At 36.9% G+C, this 19,373-nt stretch overlaps 1 protein-coding gene across 1 annotated transcript in view; it reads left to right on the plus strand.

The window, feature by feature from the left end:
• The window catches only part of LOC309856459 (uncharacterized protein), a 110,841-nt gene extending 92,913 nt beyond the window's left edge, over window positions 1-17,928 (plus strand). Inside the window, exons 3-7 of the mRNA XM_082717692.1 lie at window positions 13,058-13,143; window positions 14,464-14,550; window positions 17,168-17,205; window positions 17,666-17,746; window positions 17,861-17,928. Coding sequence (XP_082573818.1) covers window positions 13,058-13,143; window positions 14,464-14,550; window positions 17,168-17,205; window positions 17,666-17,746; window positions 17,861-17,875 — 307 coding nt within the window. The 3' untranslated portion in view covers window positions 17,876-17,928. The remainder of the gene's footprint in view (window positions 1-13,057; window positions 13,144-14,463; window positions 14,551-17,167; window positions 17,206-17,665; window positions 17,747-17,860) is intronic.
• Window positions 17,929-19,373: the final 1,445 nt, after the last annotated feature.

Here is a 19,373-nt window from a genome sequence, read left to right on the forward strand (position 1 = left end):
CTCCTGATCCTTTCTCTGTAACTGTTTCTCCTCCAGATCACTAATTCTATCTTCTGTCTCAGTCACCCTAGCTTTAAGAGAATTTAGATTAGATTGGAACTCATTGAGAGCATTGTGAACCTCATCCCTGGTAACTTTCAGTTCTGCCCTAACATTGTGAACATCACCCCTGGTCGCTTTCAGTTCTGCCCTAATCAATTCCGTTTGGTCATCCATGGCTTTCTCCAGCCTAGCTATTGCCTGGATAATTGTTAGCCTGAATTCTCTTTCCAACATATTGTCTATGTTGATAGCCATTAGCTCTGTTGCAGAAAGCCCATCTCTGTATTTTTCTTCTGTTGGGCATTCCTCCTCCTTGTGATTTTGGTGAGAGATGACTGAATGGATGTAGCTGGATGTATCAGCCATGGTGCAGTCAAGGTGCACCCTGGAACACTTCTGAGCAATCAGGATTCCCCACCCAAATGAGAGAAAAAAGAAAAGAAAAAGAGAGAGAGAGACAGGAAAAAAATGAAAGATAAAAGAGAAGGTTCAGCCCAATTGGGCCCCAAGGTAAGATTGAGGCCCCAAGGTAAGTATACAAACAAAAACAGACAAACAAAAAGACTGATAAAAGTATATGACAAAGGAAAAAAAAAGAATATATATATATATATATATATATATATATATATATGCAAATAAAGGAAGAACCTCATCAAAAAGAACCCCAAGTATAAGATTTATATACTATCAGGACAAACACAAAAACACCGAAACACTGGTGGAAGAAAAAGACGGGAGAGTGGTTATAAATTCTCAGTGTGGGCAAGGAAGGTTGTTTTGATTCTTCCTGGATTAAAAATTGGTTTACGTATAGGGGTAGCATTGATTGGGGAAAGGCGATTACCTTGAAGTTTAACTCTATATGAATATTAGAAAATAAAAATAAAAAAGGAATAAACTAGACTAAACTAAATTAAACTAAAATTTAAAAAAAATTAAAAATAGAAATGCAAAAGAAAAACACAGGTGTATGTATCAAAAAGTTCAGGTTAGAAGGCTATTATGGAATTTGATGTACTCGACAGCTCACTGTGATGGTAAATATGTTAAAAAATTATCTATATAAAATAAATGAACCAGAATAGTGGGAATGAGTTAAAAATAAAAGTTGTCCTATGAAGTGCTGGTGGTTGTTCTCTCGGAGTCTTTTTTTTTCTTTCCTTGTTGGTTTTCTGGGGGAGGGGCCTGCCACGTGGGTTTTCAGTCAATGATGTTCCCTGAGTTAAGTCCTCCCACCCCCTCAAGGGGGTGGGCTCTGAGGAAACGGGTTTTTTCAGGCTTTTGTTCTCTGGAGGTTTTTATGTTTGTTCACTTTTTTTTTCCCTCTCACCTTGACTGCTTTTGATGGTTTTTGTAGGTTAAGAGGAAAGCAAACTGCACCCTGACCTCCCTCTCAGAGATAAGCCTCAGCCAGGTCCCCTGTGGGTGCTGCAGAGCCCATATAAATTCCCCCTTGGCCGCTGGCAGAGCAGGTTCCGAGTCGCGGTCCCTGGGGATGCAGGATCTTCTGCTTGTACCCAAAACCATGGCAGCAGCGGCTGTCTGGGCAGCTCCAGACTTCCAGAGAGGTTCCAAGCAGCGATCACTCACTGAGATTTTCCCGCTGGTCCAGGCTGGGAGTGCCTGGTCTTTCTGGGTCTAAGAGTACCAGGCTTGCATGCACCTCTCTCAAAGGAGGCTGTGGGTCGGGCACGGGTCTCAGGCTCTGAGAGCAGGGTGCCGGTCTGAGAGCACCAGGCTGGGCCTTTGCTCACCTCTCTCAGGGGAGGGTGAGGGGCGCGCGCATCTCAGGCTCTGTAGCAGGGCTGTGTTCTGCCGGGTGCCGAAGCTCCCAGCCCTTCACAGGAGCCAGACCCCACGCGTTCTTGGGCGTGCTGGTGGCTCAGGGACCAAGACGTGGTTTCTCCGCCGCACTCTCTCTGGCTCAGCACCAGGGGAGGCTGTCCTGGGTCCGGGGACTTAAGCCCCTGTCCCTAGCCACAATTTCCCCCCACCGTGATCCTTTGCTCTTTCTGAGTGCTTTCAACCAGTCTCCAAGTTAATGCTGATCCCCAGACGCAGGGCACTCTCGTATTACGGGTATTACTTTCCAGTCAGTTGCCTCTGGTGGCTCCCCCCCCCTTTTATCTTCCGATATCAGTCCCCGTTCCCACTCCGCTTTACCTGCCCACTGGCGTCTTCTGTCCCTGTAGAGATCCAGACGTGTATAATTCTGATCTCAGGCTGATTTCATGGGTGATCGGAGTTCTTTGGTAGGTAATCAGCTCGCTTTAGAGTACAGGTTGAAACGGCGCCTCCTCCTACTTTCCTGCCATCTTGTCTCCCCCTTTTGGGGTTTTTTTGTTTGTTTGTTTGTTTGTTTGTTTTTACTTGTAGTTAGTTAACATAGAGTATAATACTCTATGTTATAATAATAATTATTATAATTAATTATTATTATTATTTCAGTTTCAGATGTACAGTATAGTCAGTCAACACTTTTATATATCACCTGGTGCTCGTCAAGATAAGTGCACTCCTTAATCCCCATCACTTATTTCCCAATCCTCCCACCCCTTTCCCTTATAATAACCATCAGTTTGTTCTCAATGGTCAAAAGTCTGTTTCTTGGTTTGTCGCTCCTTTTTTTTCTTTTGCCAATTTTTTGTTTGTTTCTTAAATTCTACATATGAGTGAGATCATATGGTATTCTTTCTTTGACTTATTTCACTTAGACTTATACTCTCTAGCTCCATCCATGTCATTGGAAATGACAAGATTTCATTCTTTTTTATGGCTGAATTCTCTCTCTCTCTCTCTCTCTCTCTCTCTCTATATATATATATATATATATATATATATCCAGTGTGATTGATGTATTGTAGGGTAGTTCTATTTTTAACTTTTTGAGAAATCTCCGTACTGTTTTCCAGAGTGGCTGCATCAGTTTGCATTCCCACCAACAGTACAAGAGTGTCCCCCCTTTCTCCCCATCCTCACCAACACCTGTTGTTTCTTGTGTTTTTTATTTTAGCCATTCTGACAAGTGTGACATGATATCTCATTGTAGTTTTGACTGACATTTCCCTGATAATGAGTGATGATGAGCATCTTTTCATGTGTCTGGTGGCTTTCTGCTATTATTGTTGTCATTTTCTATTTTCTTTGAGTGAAGTTTTCTGATATTTTTCTAGCTTCTTGTGTTAGATACCTAGATTATTGATTTTTTTATCTTTTGCGTGTGTGTGTGTTTAACCATACATTTCCCTATCATAAGCACTGCTTTAACTATATCTCATAAATTTTATTGTGCATTTAAGTATAGTTACAATTAGTTAAAAGAACAGATCTTAAACATACAGTTTCATGAGTTTTAACAAAGGAATACACTTGTATAATCAAGGCTCCCTATCACTTAGGAAGTTCCCACGTGCTCCTTTACAGTTAATAATGCCCCTTCCACTCAGAGGCAATCTTTTTGAATAATGTCCAATTATGTCAATATACCACAGTTCTCTTTTTGATGAACATTTAAAATGTTTCTGCTGTTTAGCCATTCTGAACAAAGTTGCAATGAATGTTTAAGTGTTTTGGTGGACATGTTTTAATTTCTTCTAGTAACTACTTAGGAGTACAATTACTGGATCATAAGGTAGGTAATATGATGGTTAATTTTATGTATTCATCTGACTAGTTCATGGGGTGCCCAGATATTTGGCTAAGCATATCCCAGTATATCTGTGAGGGTGTTTTTGGATAAGATTACCTTTTTGAATTGATAGACTTGACTAAAGCAGATTGCCCTCCTTCATGTGGGTTAGTGTCAATTAATCCACGGAAGGCCTAAACAGAATAAAAAGGTGCAGGAAGGGTGAATTTGCTTTTTTTGCCTGACTGCTGAGCTGGGTTATTAGTCTTTTTCCGCTCCCATACTACGCCTTACACCATTGACCCGAAGGTTCTCAGAAATATGCCACCAGCTTTCCTGGGTCTCCAGCTTGCAGATGGCAGTTTGTGGGACTTCTCAGCTTCCTTAATCACATGAACCAATTCCTTATAATAAATCTCTTTCTGTATGTGTATATGTATATCCAGTTTTTTGCAACCTCTGCAACATTTGATATTGACAGTCTTCTTAATTTTATCCATTTTAGTTTGCATGTAGTAATACATCATTGTGGTTTTAACCTAATGTTTAATGTTGTTGAGCATCACTATTAATTATTGGGAAATACTATTCTTTGAAATGTCCATCTTTCATTCAGTTTCTTATTTTTATTATTGATTTGTAAGAGTTCTTTAAATGTTCTGAATATGAACCATTTGTCAGTAATATATTTTGCACATATACTTTTCAGTACTGTGGCTTGTCTTTTCATTTTCTTTATGATGTCTTTGGTTTTGTTTGGTCTGCTTTGGTTTTCTAATGATGTCTTTTGATGTCCAGACATTTTAAATTTTTATGAAATAGCCATCTTTTATCTCCCCTTTTCATTGTGCTTTATGCATTTAAGGACCCATTGCCTGCCTTCCAGTTCACAAAGATAATTTTCTATGATTTGTTAGAAGAGTTTTATATTTTTAAGTTTATATATAAGTTTAAGACACATTTTGAATTAATTTTTATATATGGTGATGAATAAAGTCTTGTGTTTTTTTTTCAGTATCAATACCTAGCTGTTCCAACACCTTAATGCCTTTGTCAAAAATCAGTTGATGAAACCATAAGAGACATTGAACTCTAGGAAACAAACTGAGGGTTGCTATAAGGGAGGTTGTTGGGTGGATGGGGATAATTGGATGATGGGCATTAAGGAGGGCACTTAATGTAAAGAGCACTGGGTGTTATATGCAACCGATGATTCACTAAATTATACCCCTAAAACTAATAATACACCATATGTTAACTAAATTAAATTTAAATAAAGAGTACTTTTTTAATCATTTGGTGAAATGTAAGTTGGTCTATTTCTTGATGCCATTTTTTTCCATTGATCTATTTTTCTTATGTAAGTACCACACTGTTAAATACTGAAATTTTATTTTAGATAGTAAAATCAGATAGTATAAGTTTTCCTACTTGAGGTCTTTTTAAAGATATTTTGGCTATTCTAGCCAAGATGCATGTGTATATAAATTATACAAATGGCCTACTTATGTATATAAAAAAGCCAGCTGAAATTTTAATCAGAATTTATTGAGAATGGAGATCAATTTGTGGAGAATTCAAATGTTAAAAATATGAAATAATCCAAGTTGTGGATGTGTTATATCCTTCAGTATGTTTAGGTCTTCAATGTTTTGAGTGTTCAGTGACCTACATATTTTTCATTAAATATATGCCTATACATCAGATAGTTTTGATGCTTTTGTAAATATTTTCTTATTTTTCATATTTCAATTATTTGTTACAGAAGTACAATTGATGTTTAAATATTGGCCTTTTATCTTGTAACCTTATTGTTTTTTGAAGATTCCATAGGATTTATATGTTAACAATTGTATTGATTGTAAAAACAGAAACTCAACCAAATAGCAACAGTTCAACTTTCTTCTCAATCTTTGTGCTTTTTATTATTTATTGTTAAAAATCAATATTTTTCCTTAAGATAGCTTATTATGTGCAAAATAATAAGGGTAATTATGATACATGAATAACAACATAAACTTACAAATTGCACAATCCATAGGATAGGCAGTCATGAAAAGAAGATCATGAGCAGGCTCAGACTCCACAGACACAGACCAAAGTTGTCGTCCACAGGCAGAATTTCATCTGTCTTTTAGAGAAACCTTAACCTTGCTTTTAAGACTTTCCAATTGATTTAATTAGGCCCATTTAGATTATCAGGATTATCTTCCTTACTTAAAGTCAATGGATTAAAGGCTTTAATTTCATCTGCAAGATCTTATTATAGCAATACCTGGATTAGTGTTTGATTGAGTAACTAACTGGAGGCTGTAACCTAGCTAAATGGACATATCACAAGAACTATCATGCTATGGGTCTATCTACCATGTTTTTCTATGTGGTTTCCTTTTTTTCCCTCTTCATATTTGGGCAAGTTTGTAGCTTGTTCCAGTGCTTACCTCAATATTACCAACCTTTTATAATACCTGTATTCTCCTTCTACTATCTCATTTATCTGATTTAATCTTTGTTTCTTGTCTTTTTTTTTAATTTTTTTTAATTTTTTATTTTTTATAAACATATATTTTTATCCCCAGGGGTACAGGTCTGTGAATCGCCAGGTTTACACACTTCACAGCACTCACCAAAGCACATACCCTCCCCAATGTCCATAATCCCACCCCCTTCTCCCAAACCCCCTCCCCCCAGCAACCCTCAGTTTGTTTTGTGAGATTAAGAGTCACTTATGGTTTGTCTCCCTCCCAATCCCATCTTGTTTCATTGATTCTTCTCCTACCCACTTAAGCCCCCATGTTGCATCACCACTTCCTCATATCAGGGAGATCATATGATAGTTGTCTTTCTCTGCTTGACTTATTTCGCTAAGCATGATACGCTCTAGTTCCATCCATGTTGTCGCAAATGGCAAGATTTCATTTCTTTTGATGGCTGCATAGTATTCCATTGTGTATATATACCACATCTTCTTGATCCATTCATCTGTTGATGGACATCTAGGTTCTTTCCATAGTTTGGCTATTGTGGACATTGCTGCTATAAACATTCGGGTGCATGTGCCCCTTTGGATCACTACATTTGTATCTTTAGGGTAAATACCCAATAGTGCAATTTCTGGGTCATAGGGCAGTTCTATTTTCAACATTTTGAGGAACCTCCATGCTGTTTTCCAGAGTGGCTGCACCAGCTTGCATTCCCACCAACAGTGGAGGAGGGTTCCCCTTTCTCCGCATCCTCGCCAGCATCTGTCATTTCCTGACTTGTTGATTTTAGCCATTCTGACTGGTGTGAGGTGATATCTCATTGTGGTTTTGATTTGTATTTCCCTGATGCCGAGTGATATGGAGCACTTTTTCATGTGTCTGTTGTCTTTTTATACCCAAACATTCCCAGTGCAACAATGAAATAGAATATTTAAAAGGATAATCAAAAGAAAAACTCCAGGGGCACCTGGATGGCTCAGTTGGTTAAACATCCAACTCTTGATTTCAGCTGAGGTCATGATCTCAGGATCATGAGATTGAGCCCCATGTTGGGCTCCATACTCAACAGGGAGTCTGAGTTTCTCTCTCTCTCTCTCTCTGCCTTTCCCTCTGCTTGCTCTCTCTCTCTCTCTCAAAATAAATAAATAAATAAATTCTAAGGAAAAAAAGCTCCAGAAAAAAAAGTAGATCTGGGTCTTCTCAGTGATATGGGTCACCATATACCTGGAAAAACTGACCCAGCAGAGTTAACACTGAAAAATATCCCAGTTGCAACTATTAGAATTTAAAGGTAAAGAAATAATGCTAAGGGCAAAAAAATGAATCAGCTTCATATGAATGTAAATCACCTTAACATCAGACTTCCCAACAACAACATTAAAAGCAAGCAAACAGCAGAGCAGCATTTTCAGGTAACTCAAGGAAATAAAGTGTGAGCCAAAGATTTTATATCTAGCTAAGCTGTCCTTCAATGGCCAATTACAAAATAACCATCATTTCTATAATGATCTTGTCTTCAATTACTTCCCTGAATTCAGTCAACTCTTGTTTCACATCTTTCTGTTTTTATGACCACTTAATATGTGCAGATTTTTGTATATTAATTACACCTGTTAAAAATTAAAAATAATGAATTTATTTTTTTAATATTTTTTATTTTGTTAATTTACTTTCAGTGTACGAGAATTCATTGTTTATGCACCACACCTAGAGCTCCATGCAATACATGCCCTCCATAATACCCACCACCAGGCTTACCCAACTTCCCACCCCCTACCCCATCAAAACCCTCAGATTGTTTTTCAGAGTCCATAGTCTCTCATGGTTCATCTCCCCCTCCAATTTCCCTCAACTCCCTTCTCCTAATTTCTAATTTAAAGGGTTTTTTAATTTTTTTCTTAATTATTTTTATTAACATATAATGTATTATTTGCTCCAGGGGTACAGGTCTGTGAATCATCAGGAATACACATTTTGCAGCAGTCACCATATCACATACCCTCCACAATGTCCATAACACAACCACCCTCTCCATACCCACCCCAGCCCCAACAACCCTCAGTTTGTTTTGTGAGATTAAGAGTCTCTTATGGTTTGTCTCCCTCCCAATCCCATCTTGTTTCATTTTTTCCTTCCCTAGCCCCCCAAACCTCCCACTCTGTCTCTCAAATTCCTCCTATCAGGGAGATCATATGATAATTGTCTTTCTCTGATTGACTTATTTTGCTGAGCATAATACCCTCTAGTTCCATCCACATTGTTGCAAATGGCAAGATTTCATTTCTTTTGATGACTGCATAGTATTCCAGTGTGTGTGTGTGTGTGTGTGTGTGTGTGTGTGTGTGTGTGTGTATCACATCTTCTTTTTCCATTCATCTGTTGATGGACATCTAGGTTCTTCCCATAGTTTGGCTTTTGTGAACATTGCTGCTATAAACATTCAGGTGCACGTGCCCCTTCAGACCACTACATTTGTATCTTTAGGGTAAATACCCAGTAGTGCGATTGCTGGGTCATAGGGTAGCTCTATTTTTAATTTTTAAGGAACCTCCATGCTGTTTTCCAGAGTGGTTGCACCAGCTCACATTCCCACCAACAGTGTAGGAGGGTTCCCCTTGCTCCACATCCTCACCAACATCTGTCATTTCCTGACTTGTTAATTTTAGCCATTCTGACAGGTGTGAGGTAGTATCTCATTGTGGTTTTGATTTGTATTTTCCTGATGCCGAGTGATATGGAGCACTTTTTCATGTGTCTGTTGGCCATCTGGATGTCTTCTTTGCAGAATTGTCTGTTCATGTCCTCTGCCCATTTCTTGATTGGATTATTTGTTCTTTGGATGTTGAGTTTGAGAAGTTCTTTATAGATTTTGAATACTAGCCTTTTATCTGATATGTCATTAGTGAATATCTTTTCCCATTCTGTCAGTTGTCTTTTGGTTTTGTTAACTGTTCCTTTGCTGTGCAAAAGTTTTGAGCTTGATAAAGTCCCAATAGTTCATTTTTGCCCTTGCTTCCCTTTCCTTTGGCGATGTCGCTAGGAAGAAGTTGCTGTGGCTAACGTCAAAGAAGTTGCTGCCTGTGTTCTCCTCAAGGATTTTGATGCATTCTTTTCTTATATTGAGGTCCTTCATCCATTTTGAGTATTTTCGTGTGTGGTGTAAGGAAATGGTCCAGTTTCATTCTTCTGCATGTGGCTGTCCAATTTTCCCAACACCATTTGTTGAAGAGACTGTCTTTTTTTCCACTGGACATTCTTTAGTGCTTTGTCAAAGATTAGCTGACTATAGAGTTGAGGGTCCATTTATGGGTTCCCTATTTTGTTCCATTGATCTATGTGTCTGTTTTTGTGCCAGTACCATAGAGTCTTGATGATGATAGCTTTGTAATAGAGCTTGAAGTCTGGAATTGTGATGCCACCAACTCTGGCTTTCTTTTTCAACATTCCTCTGGATATTTGGGGTCTTTACTGCTTCCATATAAATTTTAGAAGTATTTGTTCCTTTTCTTTGAAAAAAATGATGGTATTTTGATAGGGATTGCATTAAATGTGTAGATTGCTTTAGGTAGCATAGACATTTTCACAATATTTTTTTTTTCCAATCCATTTGTTTGTCAATCCAAAGCATGGAACACTTCCATTTCTTTGTGTCTTCCCCAATTTCTTCATGAGTACTTTATAGTTTTCTGAGTATACATTCTTTGCCTCTTTGGTTAGGTTTATTCCTAGGTATCTTATGGTTTTGGGTGCAATTGTAAATGGGATTGACTCCTTAATTTCGCTTTCTTCTCTGTTGCTGTTGGTGTATAGAAATGCAACTGATTTTCTGTGCATTGATTTTATGTCCTGATACTTTACTGAATTCCTGTATGAGTCCTAGCAGTTTTGGAGTGGAGTCTTGGGTTTTCCACATAAAGTATCATATCATCTGCAAAGTGTGAGAATTTGACTTCTTCTTTGCATTTGGATGCCTTCTGTTTCATTTTGTTGCCTGATTGCTGAGGCTAGGACTTCTAGTACTATGTTGACTAGCAGTGATGATAGTGGACATCCCTGCCATATTCCTGACCTTAGGGGAAAAGCTCTCAGTTTTTCCCCATTGAGAATGATATTTCCTGTGGGTTTTTCATAGATGGCTTTGATGATAAGAGGTATGTACCCTCTATCCCTACACTGTGAAGAGTTTTGATCAAGAAAGGATGCTGTAGGGGCGCCTAGGTGGCTCAGTGGGTTAAAGCCTCTGCCTTCGGCTCGGGTCATGATCTCAGGGTCCTGGGATCGAGCCCCACAATAGGCTCTCTGCTCAGCGGGGAGCCTGCTTCCTCCTCCCTCTCTCTCTCTCTCTCTCTCTCTCTCTCTGCCTGCCTCTCTGCCTACTTGTGATCTCTGTCTGTCAAATAAATAAATAAAATCTTTTTTTAAAAAAAAAAAGAAAGGATGCTGTACTTTGTCAAATGCTTTTTCAGCATCTATTGAGAGTATCATATGGTTCTTGTTCTTTCATTTATTAATGTATTATATCACATTGATTGATTTGTGGATGTTGAACCAACCTTGCAGCCCAGGAATAAATCCCACTTGGTTGTGATGAATCATCCTTTTCATGTACGGTTGGATCCTATTGGATCCAACTGAAAATTTTTGCATCTGTGTTCATCAAGGATATTGATCTATAATTCTCTTTTTGATGGGGTCTTTGTCTGGTTTTGGGATCAAGGTAATGCTGGCCTCATAAAGTGAGTTTGGAAGTTTTCCTTCCATTTCTTTTTTTTTGGAACAGTTTCAGGAGAACAGGTATTAATTCTTCTTTAAATATTTGGTAGAATTCCCCTGGGAAGCTATCTGACCCTTGGCTCCCATTGTTTGGGAGATTTTTGAAGACTGCTTTAATCTCCTTTCTGGTTATGTGTCTGTTCAGGTTTTCTAATTCTTCCTGATTCAGTTTTGGTAGTTTATATGTCTCTAAGAATGCATCCATTTCTTCCAGATTGTCAAATTTGCTGGCATATAGTTGCTCATAATATGTTCTTATAATTGTTTGTATTTTTTTGGTGTTGGTTGTGTTCTCTCCTCTTTCATTCATGATTTTATTTATTTGGGTCCTTTCTCTTTTCTTTTTGATAAGTCTAGCCAGGTGTTTATCAATCTTATTAATTCCTTCCAACAACCAGCTCCTAGTTTCATTGATTTCCTCTCTGATCTTTATGATTTCTCTTCTCCTGCCCGGTTTAGGCTTTATTTGCTGCTCTTTCTCCAGCTCCTTTAGGTGTAGAGTTAGGTTTTGAGACCTTTCTTGCTTCTTGAGTAAGGCTTGTATCACTATATATTTTCCTCTCAGGACCGCCTTTGCTGTGTCCCACATATTTTGAACAGGTGTGTTTTCATTTTCATTTGTTTCCATGAACTTTTTCAATTCTTCTTTAATTTCCTGGTTGACCCACTCATTCTTTAGGAGGATGCTCTTTAGCCTCCATGTATTTGAGTTCTTTCCATCCTTCCTCTTGTGATTGAGTTCTAGCTTCAGAGCATTGTGGTCTGAAAATATGCAGGGAATAATCCCAATCTTTTGGTACCATTTGAAACCTGATTTGTGACACAGGATGTGATCTATTCTGGAGAATGTTCCATGTGCACTAGAGAAGAATGTGCATTCTTCTTTGAAGAATGCTTTGGGATGGAATGATGTGAATATATCTGTGATGTCCATCTGGTCCAGTGTGTCATTTAAAGCCTTTATTTCCTTATTGATCTTTTGCTTAGATAATCTGTCCATTTCAGTGAGGAGGCTGTTAAAGACCTCTACTATTATTGTATTACTGTCAATGTGTTTCTTTGATTTTGTTATTAATTGGTAGAGGCTTTAACCCACTGAGCCACCCAAGTGCTCCAAGAGCCTCCATTTCTTATTGCACCTCATTAATAGCGTTTTTGTTTTTTACTTGGTTAGATTTTGGTTCTTTTATTTCTCCAGAAAGGGTTTCTCTAATATCGTCCATGCCTTTTTTGAGTCCAGCTATCACCTTGAGAATAGTCATTCTGAACTCTTGTTCTGACATATTATGAATGTCTATATTGATTAGGCCCCTAGCCATTGGTATTGCCTCTTTTCCTTTCTTTCTTTCTTTCTTTCTTTCTTTCTTTTTTTTGTGAGTTTTTCTGCCTTGTCATTTTATCCAGATAAGAATATATGAATGAAAGAATAAAATAAAAAAGAGTGGCAAAGATCCCAGAAAAATGTATGTTAACCAAATCAGAAGAGACACAAGAGTGGGGGGAGATGAAAGGGGGAAAAAGAAAAATAAACAATGAAATATATATATTAGACTGGTGAATAGAACAGAGCCAGCCACTTGCTTTTGGGTGTATTCTGGTCTCTTAGAAGAAACTACCTCCCAAAATTTTTAGTAAAGAAAATCTTATACATATACAAAAATAAGAGTAAATATGATGAAGATATGGACTATGACTGTAAAGATGAAAATTTAAAAAAATTCTGAAAAAGGAATTGATAAGATAAGTTGGTTGGAAAAAGAAAAAAAAAGAGGAAAGAATGTACTCGGGCTGGAGACTAGAACAAAGCCATGTCATAGATTTAGGGTATATTTTGATCTATTAAAAGAAGTTATATCCCAAATTTAAAAAAAAAAAAACCTATATGTATACAAAAAATAAGGTTAAATACAACGAAGGGATAAAATATGACAATAACAATGAAGGTTCAAAAGGATTTTTTTAAAGAAAGGTGTTGTTAAGATAAACTAGCTAAAAAACGTTAAAAGAGGAAAGAGGAAAAGTTTTAAAAAATAGAATAAGAATAAAACAAAATTAAAAAAAATTAACTTTGCAAGACTAAAGGATCATGGGGGAAAAGCCACAAATTCTATTCATTGCTTTCCCCTAGCTCTGGAGTTCCACTGTTCTCCTTGATCGGTGAGCTTGGTCTGGCTGGATGTTCTTGCAGATCTTCTGGGGAAGGGGCCTGTTGCAGTGAGTATCAAATGTCTTTGCCCAAGGCAGAATTGCACCACCATTGCCGGGGGTCAAGCTATGTAATCTGCTTGGGTTCACTCTCGGTAGCTTTTGTTCCCTGAACAGTTTCCATAGAACTCTGGAGGACAGGAATGAAAATGGCAGCCTCCCAATCTCCTGGAGGAGCCAAGAGCTCAGGGCTCCACTCCTCAGTGTGCACTTAGAGAAAAGCAGTCAATCCCTCCTGTCTCCCTGGTCTCTAGCTGTGCTCTGTGCTCACCTGGCCTGTGTTTCTATCTCTGGTACATGGCCCATTTGGAGTCTCCAAACCCTGCACATTCCTGCTGCCTATTTCTGTACCACTCCTCCTAGAGGAGGAAGGAGGGAATTTCTCCAAATATGCCACTTGTGGGGTCCCTGCTCAAAGAGCAGTGGTCTGACTGTGCCTTGGATCATGGTCTAAGGTAACCCCAAGCTGAGGGCTCACACCTCGGTTTTGTCTGTGTAGTCAGCTTCCTCTCTCTGATACCTGGGAACTCTGCAACATTCAGACACTCCCGATCTTTCAGTGACCCCGTGGGACCTGAGACCACACTGTCCCTGCAAGGGCTCCACCCCCGCTTATCCCCTGGAGCAATGCCCCTCAATGGAGCAGACTTCTAAAGTTCTGATTTTGTGCTCCACTGTTGTACGACCTGCCAGAATCAGACCCTTCCCGCTACAGTTTATCTTCCCATCACTTCGGATTCACTTCTCTGCACATCCTACCTTTCAGAAAGTGGTCGATTTTCTGTTCCTAGAATTGCTGCTCTTCTTCTCTTCTATCTCCTGTTGAGTTTATAGGTGTTCAGAATGATTTGATAACTATCTAGCTGAACTTCTGGGACCTGATGTCATTTCAGTCTGCTACTCCTCTGCCATCTTGGCCCCCTCCTAAAGTTTTGTTTTGTTTTGTTTTTTAGTTTTGTTTTGTTTTATACTATTTTGTGATGTATTATAATTTTATTTAGTCTAATGCTTAATTTGGGGAGAAAATTTCATATCACTGAAATATTTTCATTTTAATTTTCTGATTGTGTTCACAGTGGCTTTGTATGAGTATCACAGCCATTTTCTGTTCATTTTTAATACATTTTTAAACAATGTATTTCTCTGGAAAGCAATAATGGTTGCATTAGAACATAGAGTCTAATTCGTGTTTTGATTCTAGAGTGCTCTTTTCTGTGGTGCAAAGATATGGGATTTTTTTATTTTTGGTTTGGGTGGTAGTATTGATAATGATGGTGATGACAACTGTGACATGTTTTCTTATTCTGCCATTTTTTGTTGTTTCTGCAGGATTTTTAACTTCTCCCTCTCCTTCCCTTCATCACCAAGTTTCTATGGGGTACTCCTTTTCCAGTTTTTCCCTTCTCCCCAGAAGAGGTAACTTCCTGTGTCTACTTTCTGTGGTCCAAGGAACTTCTTCTTTTTTTTTTAAAGGTTTTATTTATTTATTTGACAGAGAGAGATCACAAGTAGGCAGAGAGGCAGGCAGAGAGAGAGAGGAGGAAGCAGGCTCCCTGCTGAGCAGAGAGCCTGATGCAGGACTCGATCCCAGGACCCTGAGATAATGACCTGAGCCGAAGCCAGCGGCTTAACCCATTCAGCCACCCAGGCGCCCCCAAGGAACTTCTTTTTAATTAAAATTTTATTTTGAGATAAGTGTAGATTCATATGTATTTGTAAGAAATGATACAGACCTCCTGTGTACCTTTATCCAGTTTCTCCCAATGGTAATGTCTTGAAAAAGCATAGAAAATCATCACAACCAGGATACTGATATAGGTACAGTCAAGATACAAAACATCCCCAACACCACTATGATCACTCACTTTGTCCTTTTATATTCACATCCAATCCCCTCCTACTTACTTCTTGACCCTTGGCAACCACTAATCTGTGTGCAACTTTTATAATTTTGTCATTCTAAGAATGTTATATAAATTGAAAACATGTAACTTTTGGGACTGGCTTTTTTTTGCACAGCATAATTCTCTGGATGTTCATGCAGGTTGTTATATCATAGTTTTGTTCCTTTTTATCGTACGCAGGTACAACAGTTTAATGACGCACTCATTGAAGGATATATGGGTTGTTTTCAGTTTGGGGCTATCACAAATAAAGTTGCTATAAACATTTGTGTATACATCTTTGTGTGAACATAAGTTTTTATTTTTCTGGAATAAATGTTCAGGAGTATGATTGCTGGATATATAGCAACCATATGTCTAGTTTTTAACTAGAACATCAAGCTGTTTCCCAGAGTGGCTGTACATTCCCACCAGCAGTATGAGAGATTCATTTTCCCTGCATTCTTGACAGAATTTGGTATTGTTATTACATTTTATTTTAGCTGTTCTAATATGTAGGTAGTGTGCAGCATTGGTGGTATAGTGGTGAGTATAGCTGCCTTCCAATATGTAAGTAGTGATATCTCTGTGGTTTAATGTTCACTATACAAATGGCTAATGATATTGAATATTTTTTCATGTATAATGTTAACTGTAGGTTTTTCACAGAATCTCTTTATCAATCAAGTTGAGAAAATTACCCTCTATTTCTTATTTTTCTGAGAGTTTTTTACTATGAATGAAAGTTTAAATTTGTCATATACTTTTTATGCATTGATTAATATAATCATATGATTTTTCTTCTTTAGCTTTTAGGTTGATTACATTGGTTACTTTTCAAATATTGAACTGGCCTTTCAGCCCAGTATTAAATTCCACTTGGACATGGTATATAATCTCTTAATGTGCTAATGAATTCCATTTGCTATAATATATTGAGAATTTTTGTGTCTATGTTCATGAAGGATATTTGCCTGTGGTTTTATTTTTTGTATTGTCTTTGTCTGGTTTTGGTATGAGAATACTGCTAGCGTTATTAAAAGAAGTGGAATATTTTCTGGAATAGATTGTATAGAATTGTTGCTATTTTTATTTAAACATTTGGTAGAATTCTCCACTGAAAGCATTAGGTCTTGGAGATTTTCCTTTATTGAACATATAAAAATTATGATCCAATTTCCATAATTGTTATAGAGCTCTTCAGCTATCTATTTTGCATTATGTGAGTTGTGGTTGTTTGTGCTCTCTGATGAACCAGTCCATTTTTTCTAAATTTTCAAATGTATGTGTGTAGATTTTTTCATATCATTCCCTTTTATACTTTTTATGCCTGCAGGGTATAAAATGCTATCCCTTGTTTCATTCCTGATATTGGTAATTTGTGTCTTTTCTCTTTGTTTTTGTCAGTATTGCTACAAGTTTGTCACTTTCACTAATATTTTAAAAGAACAGTTCTTCATTGTATTGATTCTATTACTTTTCTGTTTCAATATCATTGATTTCTACTTTTATTTTTATATTTCCTTCTTTCTGCTTGCTTTGGAAATATTTTCCTCTTTTTTTTTTCTATTTTCTTGAGGTGGAAATTTAGATTATTGATTTGAGATATTTCCTCTTTTCTAATGTAAGCATTTAATGCTATATATTTCACTCTCAGCCCTGTTCTGGCTGTGTCCCACAAATCTTCATATGTCATATTTTCATTTTTATTCAGCTCAATGTATTTCTGTATTTCATATTTTTTTTCAAGTTAATAATTTTATTCAGAGATGCAAATTTATAACACAACACAAGCAATTCTGAAGATAAGGAGCAGCCCTGCCTGAAGTGTAGTGGCTCTAGAGAGATACCATGTAGTGTAAAATAAACCCTAAGAAGCAAGGAGTCAAACTGAGACTATGCAATCAGATACCCATGTAGACCGAAGAACTCATTAACTGACTCTACTGCTCAGTTTCTCACCTGTAAGATGATGCTCTGAAAGTATATTGCTAGTTTCCAAGTGATACTTCTCAAACTATAAAGCAACTTCTACAAAGATGCTTTAGGTTTTCAGTAAATGAAAGGGTGTTTTTCACCAAACAATAAGATTTCAGTTTCCTGAGGAACCCATTAGTTCATCAGTTTTATTTATCTATTTGATATTTCAGATTTCCTGTGCAATGAATCTATGGAAAAGAAGGTTTTGGTATGTTTTTCTTTTTTTAATTTTCCTTGAAACGTCCTCTTTGGCTCACAGATTATTTAAAAGTTTGTTGATTACTTTCCAAGTGTTTAGAGATTTTCCTGTTATCAATCTTTATTTATTTATGTGTTCTTTTCCATCATAGTTGGAAGACACACCTGTATGATTTCAACTTTTTAAAAATGTGTTGAAATTTATTTTATGGCACAGATATTGTCTATCTTGGTAAATGTTCCATGCACACCTGAAAAGAACATGTATTCTACTGTTGGATGTAGCATTCTATATATGTTGATTGGATCCTGTTGGTTGATAGTACTGTTGAGTTCTTCTACATCCTTATAGATTTTCTTATTGAAAAATCATATTATTGAAACAGGGATGTTGAAATCTGCAACTATAATTGTGGATTTATTTGCTTCTCCTTTTAGTTCTAGTATTTTTTACTTCATGTATTTTGCAGGTTCATTGCTTGGTCCATGCACACTTAGGATGGCTTCATCTTGTTGGTGGATTGACCATTTTATCATTATATGACTCTCTGGTAAAGTTTTTTCTATGATGTCTACTTTATGTAACATGTGTAAAGTTAAAAAAAAAACTGAGTTGCCCACAGTACATGTTTCCAGCAACACAAGGCTCTGCCTTCTTGTTTCAGGTGTCATACAATTGATGACCAAAGGATAGAGATGCTCCAGGAAGCTCTGGCTCTCAGGACAGTTGGATGGAGTTTGAATCCCAGCTCTGGTGCCTATTAGTGGGGCAACCTCAGGCAAGTCACTTAACACTTTTAATCTCTTTTCCCCATTTTTCGAATAATGAAGGTTGATTCTATCAGGATGAGTTGGCTTTCAGATTTAAGATGATAATCTCTGTGAGAAATGTACAGATATGTACTTGGAACAATAAACATATAGTTGCTCTTAGTACAGTAAACTTAACTCTATCAGAATTAAAGTATTTTCTCTCTGAAAGACACCAAAAAGAATATTAAAAATGTCAAACCACAGATTAGGAGAAAGCATATACAGAACAAATATCTGACAAATGAGTTCTATATAAAACACATAAAGATGTTTTATAACAATACAGCAGGCAAACTTTTAACAATAAAACAGGAAAACTTTTAACCGGTACTTCATAAAGGCGATAATACAGGAATGGCAAATAAACATATGGAAAGATGTTCAACACTCTCCAAAATAGTCAAAATTCGGACTATTAATAAGAAATGATAGCAAGGATATGGATAAACAGGCAACCTCATAAATTGCTAGAGGGAATGTTAATGGTACAACCACTGTAGAAGAGCTTGAGAGCATTTTACAAAGTTGAACATACACTTATCCTACAGTTCTTCAATTAAACTCCAAAGTATTTACCTAAAAGACATGAAAGTGTATGCACACACAAAGACTTGCACATAAATATGTGTAGCACCTTTATTCATAATAACAAAAAAATTGGAAGCAACCCAAATGCCCAGCAACAGGTAGATGAATAAACACATGTATTTATATCCATGCAAGTAAATACTCAGCAATTAAAAGAAACATACTACTGATATTGCATGGAGCACTGGGTGTGGTGCATAAACAATGAATTCTGTTACACTGAAAATAAATAAATAAAAAAAGAAACATACTGCTGAAACATGCAACAAGATAGATTAATCTCAGAAACATTTTGCTGAGTGAAGAAGCAAGAAACAGAGAAATGTGTACTGTATAATTTCATTTACATACAATTTTTAAAAAGCAAACTATAGTGAAAGTGTGCATATCAGTGATTGCCTGGAGTTTGGGGTGAAGGAACTGAGTACATTAGAGTACAAGGTAATTTGAGTGTCAGGGAGAGATGGAAATGTCTCATAGTTTGATTGTATTGGTTAATCAGGTGAATATAGTTGTCTAAACTCATCAAACTGTACCCTTTAAATTAATACATTTTATTTCATGTATCTTATAATTCAATAAACTTGATTTTTTAAAAGGGCAAAATACTTAAACAGGCACTTCTCAAAAAAAAAAAAAAAGAAAGAAAGAAAGAAAGAAAGAAAGAAAGAAAGAAAGGATATCCAAATGACCCATAGGACAAATGAAAAGGTGCTCAACATGAATGCTTATGCTTATCAGGTAAATGAAAATTAAACCTACCAATGAGTTATAACT

Source organism: Mustela nivalis (assembly GCF_964662115.1).
Source record: "Mustela nivalis genome assembly, chromosome: X".
NCBI classification, from domain to species: domain Eukaryota; kingdom Metazoa; phylum Chordata; class Mammalia; order Carnivora; family Mustelidae; genus Mustela; species Mustela nivalis.